Consider the following 19,700-nt stretch of genomic DNA (forward strand, 5'->3'; position numbering starts at 1 on the left):
TATTTTCAAGATGTATGTGTGCTCTAATTTTAAATTTAACTTCTTTGCTTTTTTTAGACACGTGCTCATCAGTCTCAAAGGATTGTCAAGAGGGGTTTCTCCTCCAGGTGCAGACCGGCGAGCTCACCCATTCGTCCCCAAGTGTTGCGGAGCCACAGGTAGGTGGCGTTGAGTTGCCTTGGTAGAGGCAGAGGTGGCCCACCCAGGCCAGGGAGGGCAGGCTCTGCTGTGGCCCTGGGCGGCGACACTTGGAGTTGGTGACAAGAGATCCCTGCATCCCTGTCCCCCATCTTCTTGATGAGCAAGAAAACTAAGATGATTCCAAATGCCTCCTTATCTTCTGATGTGGTTCAGCCTTTCAAGAAAATAGAAACAGTATTTTCTTGTAGCTTTAAGTTGGCTGCATTTCACATACAGTCAAAACAAGTGGATATTTTCCGTGAATTAAGAGTTCCCCAAATCAAAATTTTATTATATTATTTTTATTTATGATTCTCAATCGAAATTAGTGGGATCAAAGGCAAATATAGCAAGAATACTTCCCTAAGCTTCAGCTAGTGGTCCATTCACTTACTACATGCTCCGTTTAATCAGAAATGCCAACAATATGAAATAGTTCTCTCCGTGGGAGGAAATTCGAGCTGTGAACTTACTATGATGTAAAAGTAGGCACCTGGGGAGAAATATCAGGTCACAGGCTCCACTCGGTTTCCGTTCTCCCTAGAAAAGCCCGGGTTCTATTCCGCCCTTCCCGACCTCATCGGTGAGGTGCTGAGCGGAGCTGCTTTTCTTGGGGTTGATTTTGTCTGGCCTCCAGCTAATGGGTTCACCTCAGAGCCTCCCAGGCTGAAGAGCCGCATTTCAGAAAGCGACACCACAAGCCCTTGGTGGGTGGCTTCTCTCTCAGAATGGTATTTCTATCAGGGGTTGAACGTGGTAGTTGTCACCGTGGCCATCCTGGCCGATCGACTGACAAGTCAAGGAAGCACCACCTTCACAGAACATGAAGCGTGGTCCAGACCCTGGCACTGCCTGCCTGGGGCACGGCCATGCTCCCCAGACAGGAACACAGACTGCGAAATGTGGGCAACACCTCTGAGACAGCGGCTACCCTCTGTCTGCAGACTCCTCCCAGGAAACCAGTATCTTCTGGAGAAATAGGACACCATGTGGACCCTAAGATGAAAAAGGAAGAAATCCGAGAAAACCGACAGCCAGATGGCAAGGTAGGTACTGTAGGCGTGCCAGTGTCCCCAAGCAAAACTCCCGTGTGCTCTGTGCGTTGCACTGTCCCCGCGGCCATGGGACTGACCCAGATCTTCTACTGAACACCTCTGTGAGGTCTCCAGTGTCACTGACTGCCAGTTCACTTCCAGTAAATCAAGCAACACGCTTTTCAAGAGGAAAACCTCGTACACCCCCCAGTACCTCTCAGCCCCCACATTTCAGCCCTCAAGGAGAGCTTCCGTTCCCGAAGGCTCCCTCCAAGGTGGTGGTGGTGATGGTGGTCCTTAACTCGGGAAGGGGTTGGAAGAGGCACACGCCCAGGGCTGCAACTGACCTCTCGAAAGCTCCGAGGAGACCCCACTGCCGCCGGGGGCAGTGCCCGTCCAGCTTCTTATTCAACTCAACGGTTCATTCATCTTGAGCCTCTTTGTTGGCCTGGTAGAAGCTGGGTGTCTCCCTTGGTCTTGTTTGTGGAGCGGACTCTGGCCTTAGTGGAGGTGGATTTACACTCTTGTAAGCAGATAAAACATTTGAATAAAGGAACTACGGGGAATGTCACTTGCAGTAACAGCTTGAATTCATTTCAATGTTTTTTCCTTTAGTGTGTATAGGTTTGTTAGGAGAAAAAAGAAACCTGTATAATTTAAATACTCTATCTTGCCATCTTAATAGGTGGGTGTATGAGAAATAAGTGATCTTTNAGGAGGATCAAGGGGGCCATGGGCGAGTCAAGAAAATGTGCCCTCGGTCGAGTCGCTGTCAGAAAGTTACCTTAGCACCCTTCACGGCCCCACTGGCACCTGTGTTGTAAAGACGAGGCGTGGGCAGGGCCCTCGGGTGTGGCGCCTTTGTGCCGAGCACCCCTGCCAAGCCCACCTGCCGAGTCCATGGCACTGCGTGCTCAGCGGGCTGGGACCTGAGCCCTCTCCTGTCTACCGTCCAGGCCTCTTTGGGCCCTGCTCTGTCTGTCTGACTCTGGACCCCTCCTGCCTGCCCAAGCACCGCACCGTCCCCATCCTGAGTCTTCCTACCAGTGTCCCCACCTCTCCAGACTGCTCTGGCCTCTGCCAGGGTGATCGTCCTGAGTGCAAGGCGGGTCCTCCTGTGCCAGGGCTTCCAACTACCTGCCTGTGGCTCCTCAGAGTAGGGTTTGTGCTCCTCGGTGTGGCAGGAGGACTCTTCCCCATCTGGGATGTACTTCCTGGCCACCTTGCTCTCCTGCCATCCCCCTCACGCCCCCAAACAAGACCTCAGTTTACCCACTTGTGGCTTTGTGCTTTCTGCTACTTCCACGCAGAATGGCACACCCCTCCCCCATAGGCCTGTCATGCTCCCGTCTTATCTTGGCTGGTGGTTGCTACTTTCCTGGTGAGGCTGCCCTGGCTGTCCCTGGAGCCTGTGATGCTGGCTCACCAAGGCTCCCTGTCTCTCTTCACACGTCCAGTAGTCGATTGTCGCAGGAATCAGGAGTTTCTCTTCCTTGTCTGTCTCCATCCTGGACCACAAGCAGCTTCAGGGCCGGGAGGACGCCTTCTCACCTGTCCCTCTCCTGACCAGCATAGTACTCGGACGAGAGTGGTGGGCAACACATACGTGATGGCTCATGTAACAATCCAGTAAATAGTCCGTGTTTCTTACGGGATCCAGTGTCACCAGCTGTCGAGTTGACCTGACCTGTGCCTAGTAATCTCATGAACAAAAGAGAACACACTCATGGTCAGCTTAAGTCAGACTTAGAAATCACCTTAGGAGAGTGGTATTTTCAAGATGTATGTGTGCTCTAATTTTAAATTTAACTTCTTTGCTTTTTTTAGACACATGCTCATCAGTCTCAAAGGATAGTGAAGACGGGTTTCTCCTCCAGGTGCAGACCGGCGAGCTCACCCACTCGTCCCCAAGTGTTGCAGAGCCACAGGTAGGTGGCGTTGAGTTGCCTTGGTAGAGGCAGAGGTGGCCCACCCAGGCCAGGGAAGGCAGGCTCTGCTGTGGCCCTGGGCGGCGACACTTGGAGTTGGTGACAAGAGATCCCTGCATCCCTGTCCCCCATCTTCTTGATGAGCAAGAAAACTAAGATGATTCCAAATGCCTCCTTATCTTCTGACGTGGTTCAGCCTTTCAAGAAAATAGAAACAGTATTTTCTTGTAGCTTTAAGTTGGCTGCATTTCACATACAGTCAAAACAAATGGATATTTTCCGTGAATTAAGAGTTCCCAAATCAAAATTTTATTATATTATTTTTACTTATGATTCTCAATCGAAATTAGTGGGATCAAAGGCAAATATAGCAAGAATACTTCCCTAAGCTTCAGCTAGTGGTCCATTCACTTACTACATGCTCCGTTTAGTCAGAAATGCCAACAATATGAAATAGTTTTCTCCATGGGAGGAAATTTGAGCTGTGAACGTACTATGATGTAAAAGTAGGCACCTGGGGAGAAATATCAGGTCACAGGCTCCACTCGGTTTCCGTTCTCCCTAGAAAAGCCCGGGTTCTATTCCGCCCTTCCCGACCTCATCGGTGAGGTGCTGAGCGGAGCTGTTTTTCTTGCGGTTGACTTTGTCTGGCCTCCAGCTAATGGGTTCACCTCAGAACCTCCCAGGCTGAAGAGCCGCATTTCAGAAAGCGACACCACAAGCCCTTGGTGGGTGGCTTCTCTCTCAGAACGGTATTTCTACCAGGGGTTGAACGTGGTAGTTGTCACCGTGGCCATCCTGGCCGATCGACTGACAAGTCAAGGAAGCACCACCTTCACAGAACATGAAGCGTGGTCCAGACCCTGGCACTGCCTGCCTGGGGCACGGCCATGCTCCCCAGACAGGAACACAGACTGCGAAATGTGGGCAACACCTCTGAGACAGCGGCTACTCTCTGTCTGCAGACTCCTCCCAGAAAACCAGTATCTTCTGGAGAAACAGGACACCATGTGGACCCTAAGATGAAAAAGGAAGAAATCCGAGAAAACCGACAGCCAGATGGCAAGGTAGGTACTGTAGTCGTGCCAGTGTCCCCAAGCAAAACTCCTGTGTGCTCTGTGCGTTGCACTGTCCCCGCGGCCGTGGGACCGACCCAGATCTTCTACTGAGCACCTCTGTGAGGTCTAATTTAAATACTCTATCTTGCCATCTTAATAGGTGGGTGTATGAGAAATAAGTGATCTTTCTTATTTGTAGGATAAGAGCATGGATGAATCAGTCACCCAATCTTAGCAAATCTCACAGGTGTGCATACAAGAAATAGGTTGCCCACTCTTTCCTGTCCCGGCTCGATCCTTCCTTTCTCCCACAATGAGGATCAACTACCATCTGCCCACAGGTCAGCGGCTCCCCTGCCGCACTCCTGTCCCCACGGCTTTACCTCTCATCTCTCGTCCTGTGCCTCTCTCTCGCGTGTCTGGCACTGAATATGCTGAAATTTTTTGCTTGTTTATTTTTATAGCATGAACTCAAAAAATTATAATTGATCTTATAATTTTTTTGTGTAAAATTTTAAAAACTTACTTGTGCTTTTTCATTGCTGAGAGCTAATTGGTTCTTTAAACCCTGTTGGAGTTTTTACTGATTGAACTGAACACAACCTTACTTCATTTGCCTCGTTGGTTTGGGAGTCGGCAGGACGAGGAATCTTTGTTCAAACCTCAATCAGATAGGATGGCCGTTGCATGAGCCAGTGGGTGGCATGCACCACGGCATGTTGTTTGACACATTGCTGAGGACTTTTTCAGAAGCCAAGAACTAGCCTTCTTTCCCTGTATGTTTTCTCAGTTGAATTGACTCCTCCATTTCTGAGCTGTGGTTAAGAATAACAGTGTGACATAATTAACAAAAACACATTTTGCCATTTGGAATTTTCATATGCCCATATATTAATGCCCAAAATCTTGAGATTATTTCCGTCAGTTCTTTTTCCCTTTTGCTAATTTTACATGAGTGATAGTCTTAAGCTGAAGACAAAGATATTCTTTTGTAAATTCCTAGTCCAGCATTATTCATATAAAGTTATATAATATTTGCTGATTGTTAATTGAAATTAATAAATCCTTGGGATGGGGTAGAGTAGGATGTGGATTAAAAGGATGGCATGGAAAGGAAAGAAAAATCTACAAAAGATAATTTTTTACATAGTACCTACTACAACTTATATGGCCCAGCGTTCCAAATTTACCAAATCCGATGGCCGTGAATTATCTAGACTGATGGCAAATGAATAACACGACCTCATGAAAACAGACATTCGAGGGACAAATCATAACATTTATTCATTATTCATAATCAAATTCAGGACAAGGGATTTGGTACTATCAACCTACTGAATATTTTATTCATGGAAATATAACAGTTGGTGTTGACCATGCCATGCAGGCCATAGTCATATAATAATTTTCAGTGGAAGAAAAAATAACGAAACCACAATAATCATGCCTTCAATAAGCTGTCACCTCAGAACGTTTGTGTTTCCATGAAGGAGGAACAGAAACTTAGCGACGACTGTCAGATCATCACCTTTCCCAACGGCACTGAGGAGACACGTGCTGATAAGAAGACGACCGTCATCAGGTTCTTTAATGGCGATGTGAAGAAGATCAAGCCAGATCAGAGAGTGGTGTGTACAATGAATGCGTTTATCTTTTTTTTTTTTAATCAAAACCCACCTAATTATTAGGAAGTATTTTGCACATCCACCCCTTTTTCCTCTGGTGTTCAAGGACAAGGGGAGGGGATTGGGCAGAATACAGGCTTTGGGAGCAGAACAGTTGCTTGTAAATCAGGCTGTTTTGCTTCCTTGCTGCTCTTGGCAGGTATATTAGTCTGTTTCTGCTGCTTATAACAAAATACCTGGAACTGGGTGATTTGTAAGAAAATTAAATTTATTGCTTACAGTGTTGGAAGCTGGGAAGTCCAAAGTCCAGGGTATACATTTGGTGAAGGCCTTGGTGGTGGCGACAGTGATGGCTGAGTATCACATGGTGAAGTGGTGGAGCAGAGAGACACTAACCTCTCATGTGCTCTTCTTGTAAAGCCCTCAGAACCACGCCCCTGACCACCATTATTAATCCATTCACTATGGCATGGTCCTACAACCCAATCACCTCTTCAAGGCCCCACCTTTATCCATTACTAATAATAGTAATAGGATTTCCCACCTTCCCAACAGTCACAGTAGGAATTAAATTTGCAATATATGAACTCTGGGGGACACAGTTCGATCAATCCACAGCAGCAGGTGAGAGTCTTTGTCATCTGGAACCACAGATTTCCAGAGAGGAACCACCAGCACCCCTCCTGCTTGTGAATTCTCACACTATCATCCAGTAGTTGCTTTAAGCCTAAGTCTTTGTAAAATGTGAGTCGTAATTAGGACCTAACTCAAAAGATGGTTATGAAGATTAAATGACATGAAACATTAAATAATGCCCCTATCACAGTACCCTCTAGAAATGCAACAGTAAACTGTAAATGTGCACTAATTATAGGATTAGCATTAATATTGCAACAAAGTTAGGCAGCGTCAGGAACTAGTTAGTATCTAATACAAGCTAGAGATCAGTTTGACAGAGGTGGGTTTTACTTTTCTCTGGTCTAACAGCATTTACACAGCCTGGTGGGCAGGTTGGCAGGGGTGCCAACGCCTTGCAGTTGTCCAGCTGGTGGAGAAGAAGGCATGGGTTTTGGAGCCACAGGGATTGAGCTGAGTCTGCACTGTCAGGCGACACAGCCTGGTGGGCAGGTTGGCAGGGGTGCCAACGCCTTGCAGTTGTCCAGCTGGTGGAGCAGAAGGCATGGGTTTTGGAGCCACAGGGATTGAGCTGAGTCTGCACTGTCAGGCAAGCTGTACTAAACCCAGAAAGCTCAGCTTCTGCATCTAAGAAATCAGGAAGTCCTTATTTTTGGGGTCTGGTTTTCATCTGGGAACAATCCATCTACCCTCACCTGGGGACATTTGCAATGTCTGGAGACATTTTCGGTTGTCACAACTGGGAGGTGCTACTGGCATCTGGCGGGTGAGGGCCAGGGATGCTGCTGAGTACCCTCAATGCATAGGAGGCCCCACCCAACAAAGAGTTATGCAGCCCAAATTGTCAATATTGCTGAGACTGGGAAAACCGTGATAGGTTATTACAAGGACCACGTGCATGCCATGCATGTGTGGCTTGGTACATATTAAGTACTCAGCAACCGATAGCTGTTAAAACTACGGTTGTAACTGGTGAAAGCAGGAGCTGCATTCGAGGTGCGTGGGGAGGAAGACAGTGAGCGTGGCGGCTGGAGGCCCTCCTGGTGGTGGGGAGCCACACGTGTGCTTGTGACCCAGTGGGATGACCACATATCCGTGTTGTGTTAGGGGACTACATGTGGGAACAATTAGACTCCACAGAGTTTGGAAGTTTTATAGGCAAGGTCTCCAGGGTGGCAATTATCCAGATAATCCAGGGTATAACTTGATTTTAACTTAAGAACACCTGGGTAATTTACAAATAGCCACTGGAAATAAGGCCTGGAAATAAGGACAGGGTTTGTAGGGGATTGAGAACAATTTTTTACCACCAAAACATTATCAAATTGTATTCTATATATCTTCTTCTTTAGGATGATCAACTTCACTGTTTTTGACCAAGCTTTGGGATACAGATTCGGAGGCCCTGGGAGCTCGGAAGGACTGCAGAGCTTGTCTCTGTGTTTTGCTCTGTTTTATTTATTTTAGCGAGAAGGCATCTGCCTATCGCTCTGTCATTTCACCCTGGCTAAAGCCTTTTGGCCCTTTCTGAGGGGGATGTTGGCATCTGGAGTGTAGACTCGGCGGTGGTAGCTCCACTGCAGGCTGTTCCCCTGGCCTGAGCTGACCCACATGTCCCCTTTTTCACAGGGAAGTGCAGACAAGGGGAGCCCGGACGCCACCTTTACACAGTAGACTGTTACGATGTCGCAGCCCCATGGAGTCATACGAGATAGGGACCTCATAGCGTACCTCAGCCCTTTAGACTCTGAACGCTGAGTGTCCCTCCCCTCGGGGTAACAATAGTAGTTTCTCAGCCAGGCTTGGGGGCTGTAGACACGCAGGGGATCGGTCAGGTGAGGATGAGGTGGGGGGAGAGCGCAGGACCCTGGTGCAGGCCACGGAAGGACCTTCGCCCGTTTTGACCTTCCGCACAGTCAAAGTAAAGGTGTTGGAGGCAAGCACGTGGCCTCACCAGGGGGCCGAGGTGCCTCTGGTCCCCTGAGGGAAGACGCCCCCATGAGTCGGGTGTGGTGAGCACTGTGGTGATGGAGAGGCGAGCAGTCCCTGCTTTCACGTGACCTGTGGACACACGGTCATGCCTGAAGGACACCTCTCGAGAGTGCAGCAGTGACAGCCCCGCGATCTGGGCACCACAGCTTTGTAGAAACACATTCTCGTGGCCTTTTTCCCTGATGGGCAGAGATATTGTGACCCACATAGGTGACAACACGTGGTGACCAGCCATGCTGTCAAATAGAAGTCAAGTGAAATGTCTTCCTCCCGTGTTCTCACTTTGAAAACAAACATATACGTGTGATTGCCTTATGTTTCTGAATCCTTACTTTTTAAAAAATGTCCCCCTCCCTGCTTGATGGCTTTGGCGCACTCAACCTCAGCACTAGGGAGCCTCTCTCTCCTGCCCCCGTGCACCCTCCTCTCCCACCAGGGCTCCTACCCGCTTGGCCTTCTGCCACTTTGTTGGAACCCAGCAGGGGCCACAGCTGCTGGACGTTCAAGAGGCACAGCCCTGGGCAGCGGATGAGCAGTCAGGTTCACGGTGGCGGGCACCTGGCTCATGCTCCCAGTGCCTGGGCCTGGATCTGCAGGGGCCCCACGGGGCTGCGGGGGTCAGAGCGCATCCAGGGAATGGACTGAGAGCTACGCCACGGTCCAGCAGACTCCCCGACTAACGAAAAACCCTGTATCTGTGGCTTTGCTGAAGAGCCCCTCTGCCCAAGCCTCACCGCTGTGTCGCCCACGACCGAGGTCGGGCCTCCCCCAGCTACCGGGTGGCGCTCTCGCCCACCCGCAGGAAGCACTGAACGGGGCTAAGTCCAGGCTCAAGAGGACAACAGCCGCTGCCTCCCGACACGGGTGTCTCTGGTGTCCACAGGTTCATTACTCTGCGACTGCTCGGACAACACACACGACCTATCCCAGTGGTCTGGTGGTCGTGCAGTTTCCCAACAAGCAGACAGGTGAGTGGTGACGCTGCAGGCCTGCGTGGCCCGTGCCGCCCGCGCGCCTGTGCTGGGGAGGGCGGGTGGAAATGCTAGGCTAGCACGCGTCGGAGCCTTGTGGGCAAGATCTCTGTGACGGCAATTGTCCAGATAACTCGGGGCTCCATGAAAAGCAATGTGCAGGTGGTATTCCTAATGTCCTCAGTGTCCCCAGAGTTGTCACCAGTCTGTGTGAAACAAGAGCAGATCCGTCTTCCTGCGTAGCCACCCTCTTTGTTAAAACTGACAAGGTCCTAATCCCGGGCCAAGCTTCATAGTTTTCCAAAGGATTGAGGTCAGATCTGCAGTGGGGAAGTCACCTCCTGGTTTGGGGGCCACGTGTGCCCCAGAGGAGCCATGCTGAGGAGGGCCCGTGAGCGGTCAGCAATTTTCCACACTGACCTCTGCCAGACCTGGCCACCAGCAGACCTCCAGGCTGTGGGCTATGCCAAGGCCGCTGCGACTGAAGCAGAATTCACATCAGAGCATCAGCCCTTCACACACATTCCCTGAGAGACGGCCCCTGGCGCTTCCTGACCATGAAAGCCACACCACTCGGTTCCTGCTGCTGGCCTTGTCGGCTCAGGCTCTGTATCCGCACTTCATTCTCCAGTCCCCGGGTCCTGACGTAGCCGTGGGGTGGGCAGTACCCCCCAAAGGTTCTCAGAGCACTTGCAGACGACAGCGGCAGCAACGGCAGACGTGTTCTCTGGCCCAACAATTAGGTTCAGAAAATGCTGGGATAATTGAAGCTATATTGTCTTCCTATCTGCAGTTCTTTGGGTCCTTAATGCTCTGCTGTGTGTTAGGACTTCTCAGAAAGGGGTGGGAAGACAGAGATCGTTGTTTCATGGATGGACGTGATGACAGAGTGCTTTTCTTCGTGGACTACACGTGAATATGCTCCTTAGCACACCTCTTGGGAAAATATATAGGGACTCCATAATTAGGAGGCTTTGTTGTTGATTTTTAACTTAGGTCTTTCAAAATCCAGCAGAGGGGTTACTTTGACATCAGCTGAATCTATGCTATATGATATGACTATATTCTTTGTGAAAAACATTCTGGTCCTCTGGATTTTGTATATGTGTGTAGTTTCCTGCCTGATTTCTAGCAACGGGCATGGTTAACTCTGGCTTCTTTGCATGGGAAAAGTGCAACTTCCTGCTTTGGGGTCAATCTGAAAATAAGACCTTTTACCGGGCTGATCCGTGGATGTGTGACACTTCCTATGTAATGTCCTCGAACATCCTGGACCCCTGCAAATAGCTTTGAAATTGCCTTCAGAGCCACGAAGTCATAAGGAAGGGTGTAGCGGTAACGTGCCCTCAGTGGTAGCAGCACTGGGGGATGGTTTTTGGGAACAGCCTCAGAGTGACTGTGTACAGGGACCAGGCTCCTTGTTTAATACACAAGTGATGATTCACTTGTTTAACTTAAAAAGGCTCATTGATTTCTTTCGTGTCTTTAAACCACAAGAGTACTTCGTATGCGTCAGGTGCTTCGTGGTTCTGTTGTTGTTTACTATCTACTAGAAGTGGGTCAGTATCTTCCTCAGTTTTTCAAAACAAAGCAGCTGAAATGAAAGTGACACTTACCTACACTGCGATGGAAGTCGCCTCTGCGAGTCTGTGATACACAACATCAAAACGGTTCTCATTATTAAGCAGTCTGGTTAAGCAAATAGCATGCAAGTGCATCTACGTCCATTTCCTGCTCTAATTTTCTCACAATTAGGCGATTGCTCTTTTTCTTTCCAGGAAATGTGATAGTCAACCCAGAACGTGTGTGGCAGCTGCAGGCTGGTGTTGCGTAGGAATATCACGTGGGGCCATCAAACTTGACATTTCAAAGAGATTAAGATATAGGGTCACAATGTGACAAGGTGCTATGGAAAATGATAAAATATTATGTTGTGATTGGTGTAATACTGGAAATGAATCTTAATGTGATCTTTTCCTCTTGTTTTAATTTTGTCGATTTAATTTTTCGTATCGTAATAAGTGTGTACATAGTATTCTGAAAACATGGTCTATGTTTCTTTCTTTTTTTATTGAAACATAATCGATTGTGCGTATCTGTGGGGTACAGTATTTTTTTTTTTGTCTTTTTCGTGTGGTCACGAAGGGGATCGCAACCCTTGGTGTGGTGTCACCCGCACCGCGCTCAGCCAGCGAGCGCACCGGCCAGTCCTATATAGGATCCGTACCGTGGCGGGAGCGTCGCTGCGCTCCCAGCGCCAAGCTCGCCCGAGTGCGCCACGGGGCGGCCCTGTGGGGTACAGTATTGAGTATCAGGACCTGTGAGCAACATGTGATACTCACATCAGGATAATTAGTACATTCAACATTACACAATGTCATCATTGTCGGTGGCCCTTTGCCACCAAATTTGCACTAACCCTCTTCCCCCTCTCCCTTTCCCACCTCTGGTGGCCTCGGTTCTGTTCTCTCCTTTTCTAAGTTCAGAGAATTGTTGTGATCGTTCTCTCTTTCTTTCTTTTATTCGTTTATTTTTTAAAGATCCCATTTACGAGTGAGGACGTGGTATTTCTCTCTCTGTGCCTGGCTTATTTCACTTAACATAATTTTTTCTAAGTTCATCCATGTTGTTGCAAATGGCTGAATTTCATTCTTTTTTATGGTACGGTAACAGTACATGGTGTATATATACCACATTTTACTTAAATTTTGTTCTTCTAAATGTCCTGGTTCTGTGCGTGCTTGAGAAGAACATGTGCTGACCACCACGCGCTGCATTCTGCATTTACCCACCAGATCAGACTCTCTGTGTTGTTCGATTTCTTTACTTTTTGTTTGCTTTGAATTTAAAAAAATTTTTGTCTATTTATTTAAATACAATTTCAAACTTCCAGAAAGGTTGCCAGAAAGTACAGAGAACTGCTGTCTGCTCTTTGTCCAGGTTTACCCGCTGTCAGCCTTTCCCGTGTTTGTTTATCCTTCGCTCTCTATACATAGACGTGCACGTGCATGTCCAGTATCTGCATTTCCTGGTCCCCGTGACAGTAAGCTGCCTGTACCAATGCCCTCTTAATCCTCAGTCCTTGGGAGCCCCACTCCAGCCTGAGCTCATCTTAGCTACGTCTGCAAGGTCTGCATCTCCAAATAAGGTCATGTCCTGAGGTACTGGGGGCTAGGATTTCCACATATGAATTTGGGGGCATCTCATAAGACGTGCCTAGGATTTCTCCTTTGCTTATTCTGCTTAAAATATGCCGCACTTCTTAGATCTGTGAATTCATTTTTTCCCCCAACCAACTGGGAAACAGCCACTATCTTTGATAATCTTGCCATTTCCCTGCATCCTCTATTTTCTGCTCCTGGCCATCTGATCAGATGTCTTTGTATGTCTCTTTCTCTCCCTGAGTGTTCTTGCTGCAGAAGCCACAGCTCCGGTCTGCCCAGTCTTCCCACCCTGCCCCTGCCTCTCCAGCTCAATGCTCATCCTGCTTTCCTTTTTGTTTATTTAGAGAGGGGGTCCCTGGATCTTTTTCCCGTTTGCCTTGAACCCGTTTTCCTGTGTGCATCATATCTGAGGTCTAATTGTTAGAGTCAGAAAGTCCCTTAAAGCCTGTAGCTAATGAGAATTATATCACCAATAATATTAACAGTGATAGCTATGAGTTATGTGGTGCCCATTATGTGCCAGGTGTTATTCTAAGCGCTTTATGTATACACATTCCATCTTCAGAGAATTCAGTGAAATAGGTCCTGGCATTGTCCTTGTCTTAGAGACGAGGAAACTGAAGCACAGAGAGGTTCAGGGGCGGCCCAAGGTCAGACAGCTGGTAGCCCCGGCAGCCTGGCTCCAAAGCCTGGGGTGTCGACGCCTTGAACTTTTGTCACAAGTAGGGTTACCAGATACATCAAATAAAGATTCACGGTTCTCATTTAATTTTGAATATCAGATAAACAGCAAATACTTTTTTTGGTATATGTATGTTTCATCTAATATTTGAGACATTTATGTTAATTTTTCGTCATTTATCTAAAATTCAAATTTAATTGGGCATTTTGTATTATATCTGGCAAGCCTAGTTATAAATTCACATGATTAGGAAATACTCTCTTTCTAAGAAATCTTATTAATATTTTGTAGGTCATTTAGATATAAATAGATCCTAAATAGACTCAATTTTTAAAAAATGTATTCTACAGAAAAGTTCCACCCTGATGGCTCCAAAGAAATCGTGTTTCCAGATGGAACCGTGAAGCGTCTGCAGGGGGGACGTGAGGAGACCTTATTTCCCGATGGGACGACCGTGAGAGTGAACAGGTCAGTGCCCCGCCCGACGGCGCCAATCTCAAGCATCCCCAATTTTTGGTTGTATTCAATAATTTCACTAGATTAACTTAGATTTTTGCAAAAGTTTAAGTATTTGTATAACTATAATAATAGAAAACGATGTCGTTATGACCCTAGAAGTTTTGTCTTATGACCTCGATTAGAACTTCTTCCTGGTGAATGTGGCTTTAAGCACTGACTCTCAGGGACCTACCTGGCTGACGCTGGTCACGCCTGGATCGCAGCCATACACGTAACTCCAGTCTTCAGCCATGGCTGCCTTGGGCCATGTTGTCTGGAGGCCCAAGCCTGCTGTGGAACTCACGCAAATGAACATTCAAAGCACACTGAGAAGGTGCTCATCAGATTTCCTGTTTCAGTACTAGTGTGTGCAGAGAGGAGATGCGACGAGGTCATGCCCGCCATCCCGCTGCCTGCGCGAGAATTTGGGGGTAGCCTTAGACCTTCCCTTGCCTGCACCCTAACACTCCAGCAACTCCTCCTGTCCTCGCCAGTTTTCCTCCAGCAGACAAAGCATCCCGTGTCACCTCCGGGGTCATGTTTCTTGAGTGATGACACACTGTGCTCATGTCCCTCCCTCCGTCAATCTGCCATCTCCTCTCACCTCCAAGGTCACGCTGTCAGCACAGGTCTCAGACTCCTGTGGACAGGCCCAGCTACCATCTGGCCTGTGTCCTGCACTCTCCTGCCCATCTTTTCTCAGCCATGTGAGCTTCCGTCCATGCCCCAAACCCACAGTGTGCTTCTCCCGCCCTAGCCTGTGTACGTTCTGTGTCTTCACCTACCGAGCTCTGGGATGAGGGGTCCAGACCTGGGTGTGGGTCTCTCAACCATACCTGCCTCCACACGGCAGCGTGGGCCACCGTGCAGCGTATTACAGGCATGTTTCTCCTCCACCAGGAATGGCGACAAAACCATCCTGCTCAGCAATGGGCAGAAGGAAATCCATACGGCCCAATTCAAGAGGAGGGAGTACCCCGATGGCACCGTCAAGACCGTGTACTGCAGCGGCTGTCAGGAAACCAAGTACGCCTCTGGGCGGGTGCGGATCAGAGACGGGATGGGAAATGTCATCCTGGACAAGAAGTAGGTCAGCCCTCAAAACACAACATTACCCATAAAATTCCAATCACGTTTTTTGCTAAAATAGAGACAAAAACTGATTATTTATTTGCTGGCCAAAACGATCTTGGAGAGCCACCAAGACTTTAGGACTACCCGAGTTTTCCAGAAATTGTAAAGGCAAAGACGTTCTATTCCCTGTTTAGGAAAAGTGGCTGGAACAGCACAGGTCAGAGAAGGTGAGGCTCACAAAGGAATGACGTCCAGTGGCCCCAGCAAGGCTGCGTCCTCTTTGCTTGTCCCAGGACGGAGCGGGTCTCAGCAGGGCCACTTCTCAGGGGAAGTTAAGAAACAGAGTGCCTCCTACTCTGCATGGCACAGAGGTGTGGGCACGGTTCATCCCTCCAGAATTACACAGGCTCAGCCTGACCGATTCCTCTCGATCCCCTGTCCTTGCTGGGACAGATGTGGAGGTGATTCTCATGACTGCAAGTGGACCCGGGCAGCGTCTGACTCAGGGTTGGAATGAGGTAGTTACTGTGGCCGGACGCTGCCCAGCCAGTAAGTCACCCCTGAAACTCTCGACTTGTTCATCCCAGTGTGAAAACAATGGCCAGATACTTACTCTCCTGCTGTTTTGCAGGCTGCCTAGAAAACACAAAAGCAAATTGGCATCTAACTCATTTTTATACTAAAATGTAGAATCCCCATAACATAGAAAGGAAATAATTTCTTGAAAATCTTATCATAAGATGCATATTTATTTAGATTTTTAAAATATGTACTCATGTCTGTGTGGAGATGAAATGTCATACTTTAATACCAGTGACTATATTACTCCTAAAACATATTGAGCGCACATTATTGAGTCCTTGATATTTTAGTAATGCTATTTAAAGTAACTCACGAATAATGTGCTGTCTTGGCTTTGAAGGGAAAAAAAAAAAAGAATTCTACTGCAGTTACACTGGCTGGAGTGGAAACTCCATGCAGACGGCACAAAGTTTAAAACGTACCAAGTTGCACTGGCGAAAAGTCAAACTCCCCCGTCCCACACCCCACCCGCTTCCCCGTTCTCTGGAGCCCCCTTCCAGAAACATTCCCAGCAAATGTGAGCAAATTCTTACACACTCTGTCGGGAGAGAAATCCGCACACAGTCGTGGGCTTCCTTGACCCGTTGTTTTGCTCTTGGCCTCTTCCCTAACAATTTATTTTGGAGGAGGTCTTAAATCACGACAAGCCGCCTCCTTCTTTCTGGAGGAGCCAACGTTTCTTTACTTGGTCCCCTTCTGATGACGGTGAGGTTCCTTGCAAGCCTCTGTTCTTAACCCAGTGCTACGGCCTCACTCCGGCCCTTCCCATCCATGGGACCCTCTGGGTGCCAAAGCTTTGGGCCTCGGTTTCCCCGCCTGTGCTCCTGGCTCTGGGCTCCTGCTTGCCCACCGACAGTGCCCCTAGGGCCAGCCCCAGCAGCGGGAACAAGTGGACCCCCGTCCTGCTGTGGGGGCTCAGCCGTCCTACTGGCCCTGTTCCCTCTGAGCAGACCCCCACAACCCCCTCAAGTCTGGGCTCTAAAGAATGTTATAGGGGAAATGAAAACTTGAAGCTTACGAGGACAGAGACCTGGCAGCCACCACCTGCCCCACGTGACGGGGCGAACGTCCCCAGCATGTGGTGCGCATGTCACGTACAATGTGCGAGGAGAAGGATGTCTCGCCTCTTGATTGTTCTTTCCAGAACCCAGAACCCCAGTCTGACCAGGACAGAAACATCACGGAGACCACACTGAGGGGCGCTCTACAAAGTGCCCGGCCCAGACGCCTCAGAACCGTCGAAGTCTTGAAAAACCGTTACGGACAAGAGGAGACTCAAAAAAACACAACAACACAGATAGGACCCTGAAAATAAGAGGACATTCATGGGAAAACTGTGGAAACCCAAGGAAAGCCCAACATTTCATTAATCGTTGAGTGCCGAGGCGGGTTGGTGTGGCGGCTGTACCAGGGCAAGGTCTTAACAACAGGGGACCGGGTGCAGGAGGTGAGAAATCCTATGTCGCAGCAGAGCAACTGCTCACATTTTACTGCAAATCTCCAGCCTTTCCAAAATAAAAAAGTTTGTTTTAAAAAAGCTCTCGTGGAGGTCTTTAAAATGTTATCTTTTTAAAAATGCGTTTAACAAACATGCACATAGCACTTAACCTGCTCAAAGCACTGTGCTAAGTGCAGCCCCAACGTTACTGCTTCCTCTGGTGCTATCACACCTAGTACCTGTGCAGGTGTCGAGCGCCGGCGGGACCTTCTCAGCCACCCCTCACTGTGCTGCCTCTCGGCTCGTGTCTGCCACCTCTGGTCTACACTGTGTCACCCGAGGCTGGCCTCAGCCCCGTCCTTAATTGCCAAAAAAACCAAACAACTCCCCAAAGCAAACACAAACAAAGCTGTTCTCCAGAGACATTGGTGGGTACGGCAGCCCTCACCAAAAGATTGGAGGAGTGGAGTGTTTTAACATCACAGAACCCAGCCCTGAGGCGAGTGTCGGATGTCTCTGGCCTTTCAGAAGTAGTGTCTGGGTCACCTCCACCAGGAGGGGTGCCTGGCCCCGGCCCCTCTCCCCACCCTCCCTCCCACCCCAGTTCCTGGGCATAGCTCTTGCCAAGGTTGGCTCTCCTCTCATTTACTACCTTCTACCCTGTCCATGCCATGGGGGAGAAGGTTTTTGCAACTGGCTCTTTTTCACAATGGAAACATAGACATGGCCTGAGACTGGAGTCCCTCAAGCAGCAAAGTTCAAATGGAACAGCCCTGGCACACGAGAGGCCCAGTTTCAGCTATGGATTGGCATAGACATGGCCTGAGACTGGAGTCCCTCAAGCAGCAAAGTTCAAACGGAACAGCCCTGGCACGCAAGAGAGGCCCAGGATCAGCTATGGATTGGCGACTGCAGGCAGGATTTCAGAGCTGGGGGCAAAGAGGGACCCTGGAGGTGCTCAAGGTTCTCCTTGCTTTGCAGCTGAAGCCAAGGCCCCAGGGGGAGCACTAGTCATGGCAGGGCTGTCCCTGCCATGGAGCCGTGGAGAGGAGGTGTGGAGGGCGTGCGGGTGGCCTGCCGCTGCTCAGGAGTCACACAGGATTAAATAAGGGTGAACCCATCAGCCCCGCTCCCTAGGCCTGGCCTGGGCTCGGAGGCCCGGGGAGTTGGGCACCAAGGTGGCGCAGACCTGCCCCACCTGCCTCAGCGGAGTCGGCTCCAGCTCTGGGCCCTGAGCAGGGGTTGCTCCATCCTGTGACTGTGGCGAGTGAAGGGGTCTCCTGCCTGAAGATGCCTGGAGTTCCCATCACACACATGTGCACACATGTGCGCGCGCGCGCGCACACACACACACACACACACACACACACACACACACACACACATGCTCACGGTGGAGCCACTGTCACACGGTCAGGCTGGATGAAGAGAAAGCGTGTTCCTCCAGCCCAAAGCTCAGCTGAACGGGGCCCTGCGAGGAGGTGGCTCTGCCCTGCATGGATCCCCACCCACCCCTCCAGGGCCAGTGTGCCCATCACCAGGTTAACCCTCCCTGTTGAGTTAGGAGCTGCCCGCCCTGGTAAACATGCCCCAGGTTGCCGAGGGGAGAGAACAATTCAGCCCCCACCCCCCACCACAAACTGGGCTAATTCACAGAACAGAGAGGTGTGGGGTGCAGGAGGGGGCCGGGTGGGCTCAAGGGCAGGGGGTACACCCAGGGAAGGCCCTTCCTCATTTTGTCTGGAGGCAGCAGTGGCCTGGTCTCTCTCAGCCAGGCTGAGACCCCCCAGCACAGCCCAGGTTCAGGGATTAGGTCCCTCTGCAGAGCGGGGTGGACCCCACCCCTGAGGCTCACCCGGGCCGCAGGAGTCCCTGGGACCTAATAAGACACACAAATCAGCAGGCGGGCTGCAGGCCCTGGGCATGCAAGGACAGGGAAAACTGAGCCTGCCCTTGGCGATCCCGCTGCCCCCGAGCCTGGCCTGGCACCTGGGCATGCCCGCAGACCCGACATCGAGAGAATGAGCCTGCCACGGGGAATGGCGGGCACGTGGCCCAGCTGTTGGGGGAGCCCAGCCCAGGTGCCCAGCAGCCCACAGCCTCCTTCCCGCCCTGGCTCTGACCAGCCCTGCACTTCTGTCTGGTCAGGAGGACCAGGCAGGCCTGCGTGCATGAACCAGAACAGCAGGAGGCCACCGGGAGGAGAGAAAAGCTGGAAACCTGCTTGAGGAAGGTGGCGGTGTCCCCAGCTCTGATCTCATGGGGGGATCTAGAGGGAAATGTCCCCTTTTATCACTCTCCCAGGAGGGAACCTGCCCCAGGCCTGCCCACCTTCCCACCACCAGCACCCCCAGCCTTCCATGTCTCAGGAGAAAGCAGCAGGCTGGCGACCCAGGCTCCTTGACACAGCAGCAGCCTGTGACTTCATCATCGGCGGTCGGCCTCACTGTTCACATCTGCTAAATGGGAATATTTCTCACTCTCCTCCTGAGCAGATGGCTCCTTAAGTACCCGGCCACAGAAGAAAGAGCCCTGGACCCAGTTCATGATGGGCAGTGATGCCATGAGACCCACTGTGTGGGCTCCCACAGCCTCATGATAAGAAGCTCGGTCACTGCTCTCAAGGAGCACCTGAGAGTAACAAGACCCAAGTCAGGGATTTGGAGCCCAAAAGAGAGTGTCCAAGCAGTTCCAGGCAAGGCTGCCTTCCTCCCCACACAAGCGACATGCACGTGTTCAGTAGAGGCGAGACAGTCGGAGGCCTGCCCGGGAGCGTTGGAGGGCACGGTGTGGACTGAGCTCCCTGGGTTGTCTGGAGCTGGTACCAGAGCACTGAGA

General features: G+C 50.1%; 1 protein-coding gene across 1 annotated transcript; it reads left to right on the forward strand.

Moving 5' to 3' along the window:
• Positions 1-107: 107 nt before the first annotated feature.
• On the forward strand, positions 108-14,858 carry LOC103604577 (centromere protein J-like; the record flags this gene model as incomplete). The annotated part of the gene is made up of 8 exons (XM_008589150.1): positions 108-158; positions 1,125-1,226; positions 3,092-3,142; positions 4,108-4,209; positions 5,691-5,828; positions 9,337-9,421; positions 13,621-13,738; positions 14,669-14,858. Coding segments are annotated over 8 exons (837 nt in total), but the record flags the coding sequence as incomplete, so codon positions are not given.
• Positions 14,859-19,700: the final 4,842 nt, after the last annotated feature.

The sequence above is a fragment of the Galeopterus variegatus genome, unplaced genomic scaffold (genome assembly GCF_000696425.1).
Source record: "Galeopterus variegatus unplaced genomic scaffold, G_variegatus-3.0.2 Scaffold5252, whole genome shotgun sequence".
Taxonomy (NCBI): domain Eukaryota; kingdom Metazoa; phylum Chordata; class Mammalia; order Dermoptera; family Cynocephalidae; genus Galeopterus; species Galeopterus variegatus.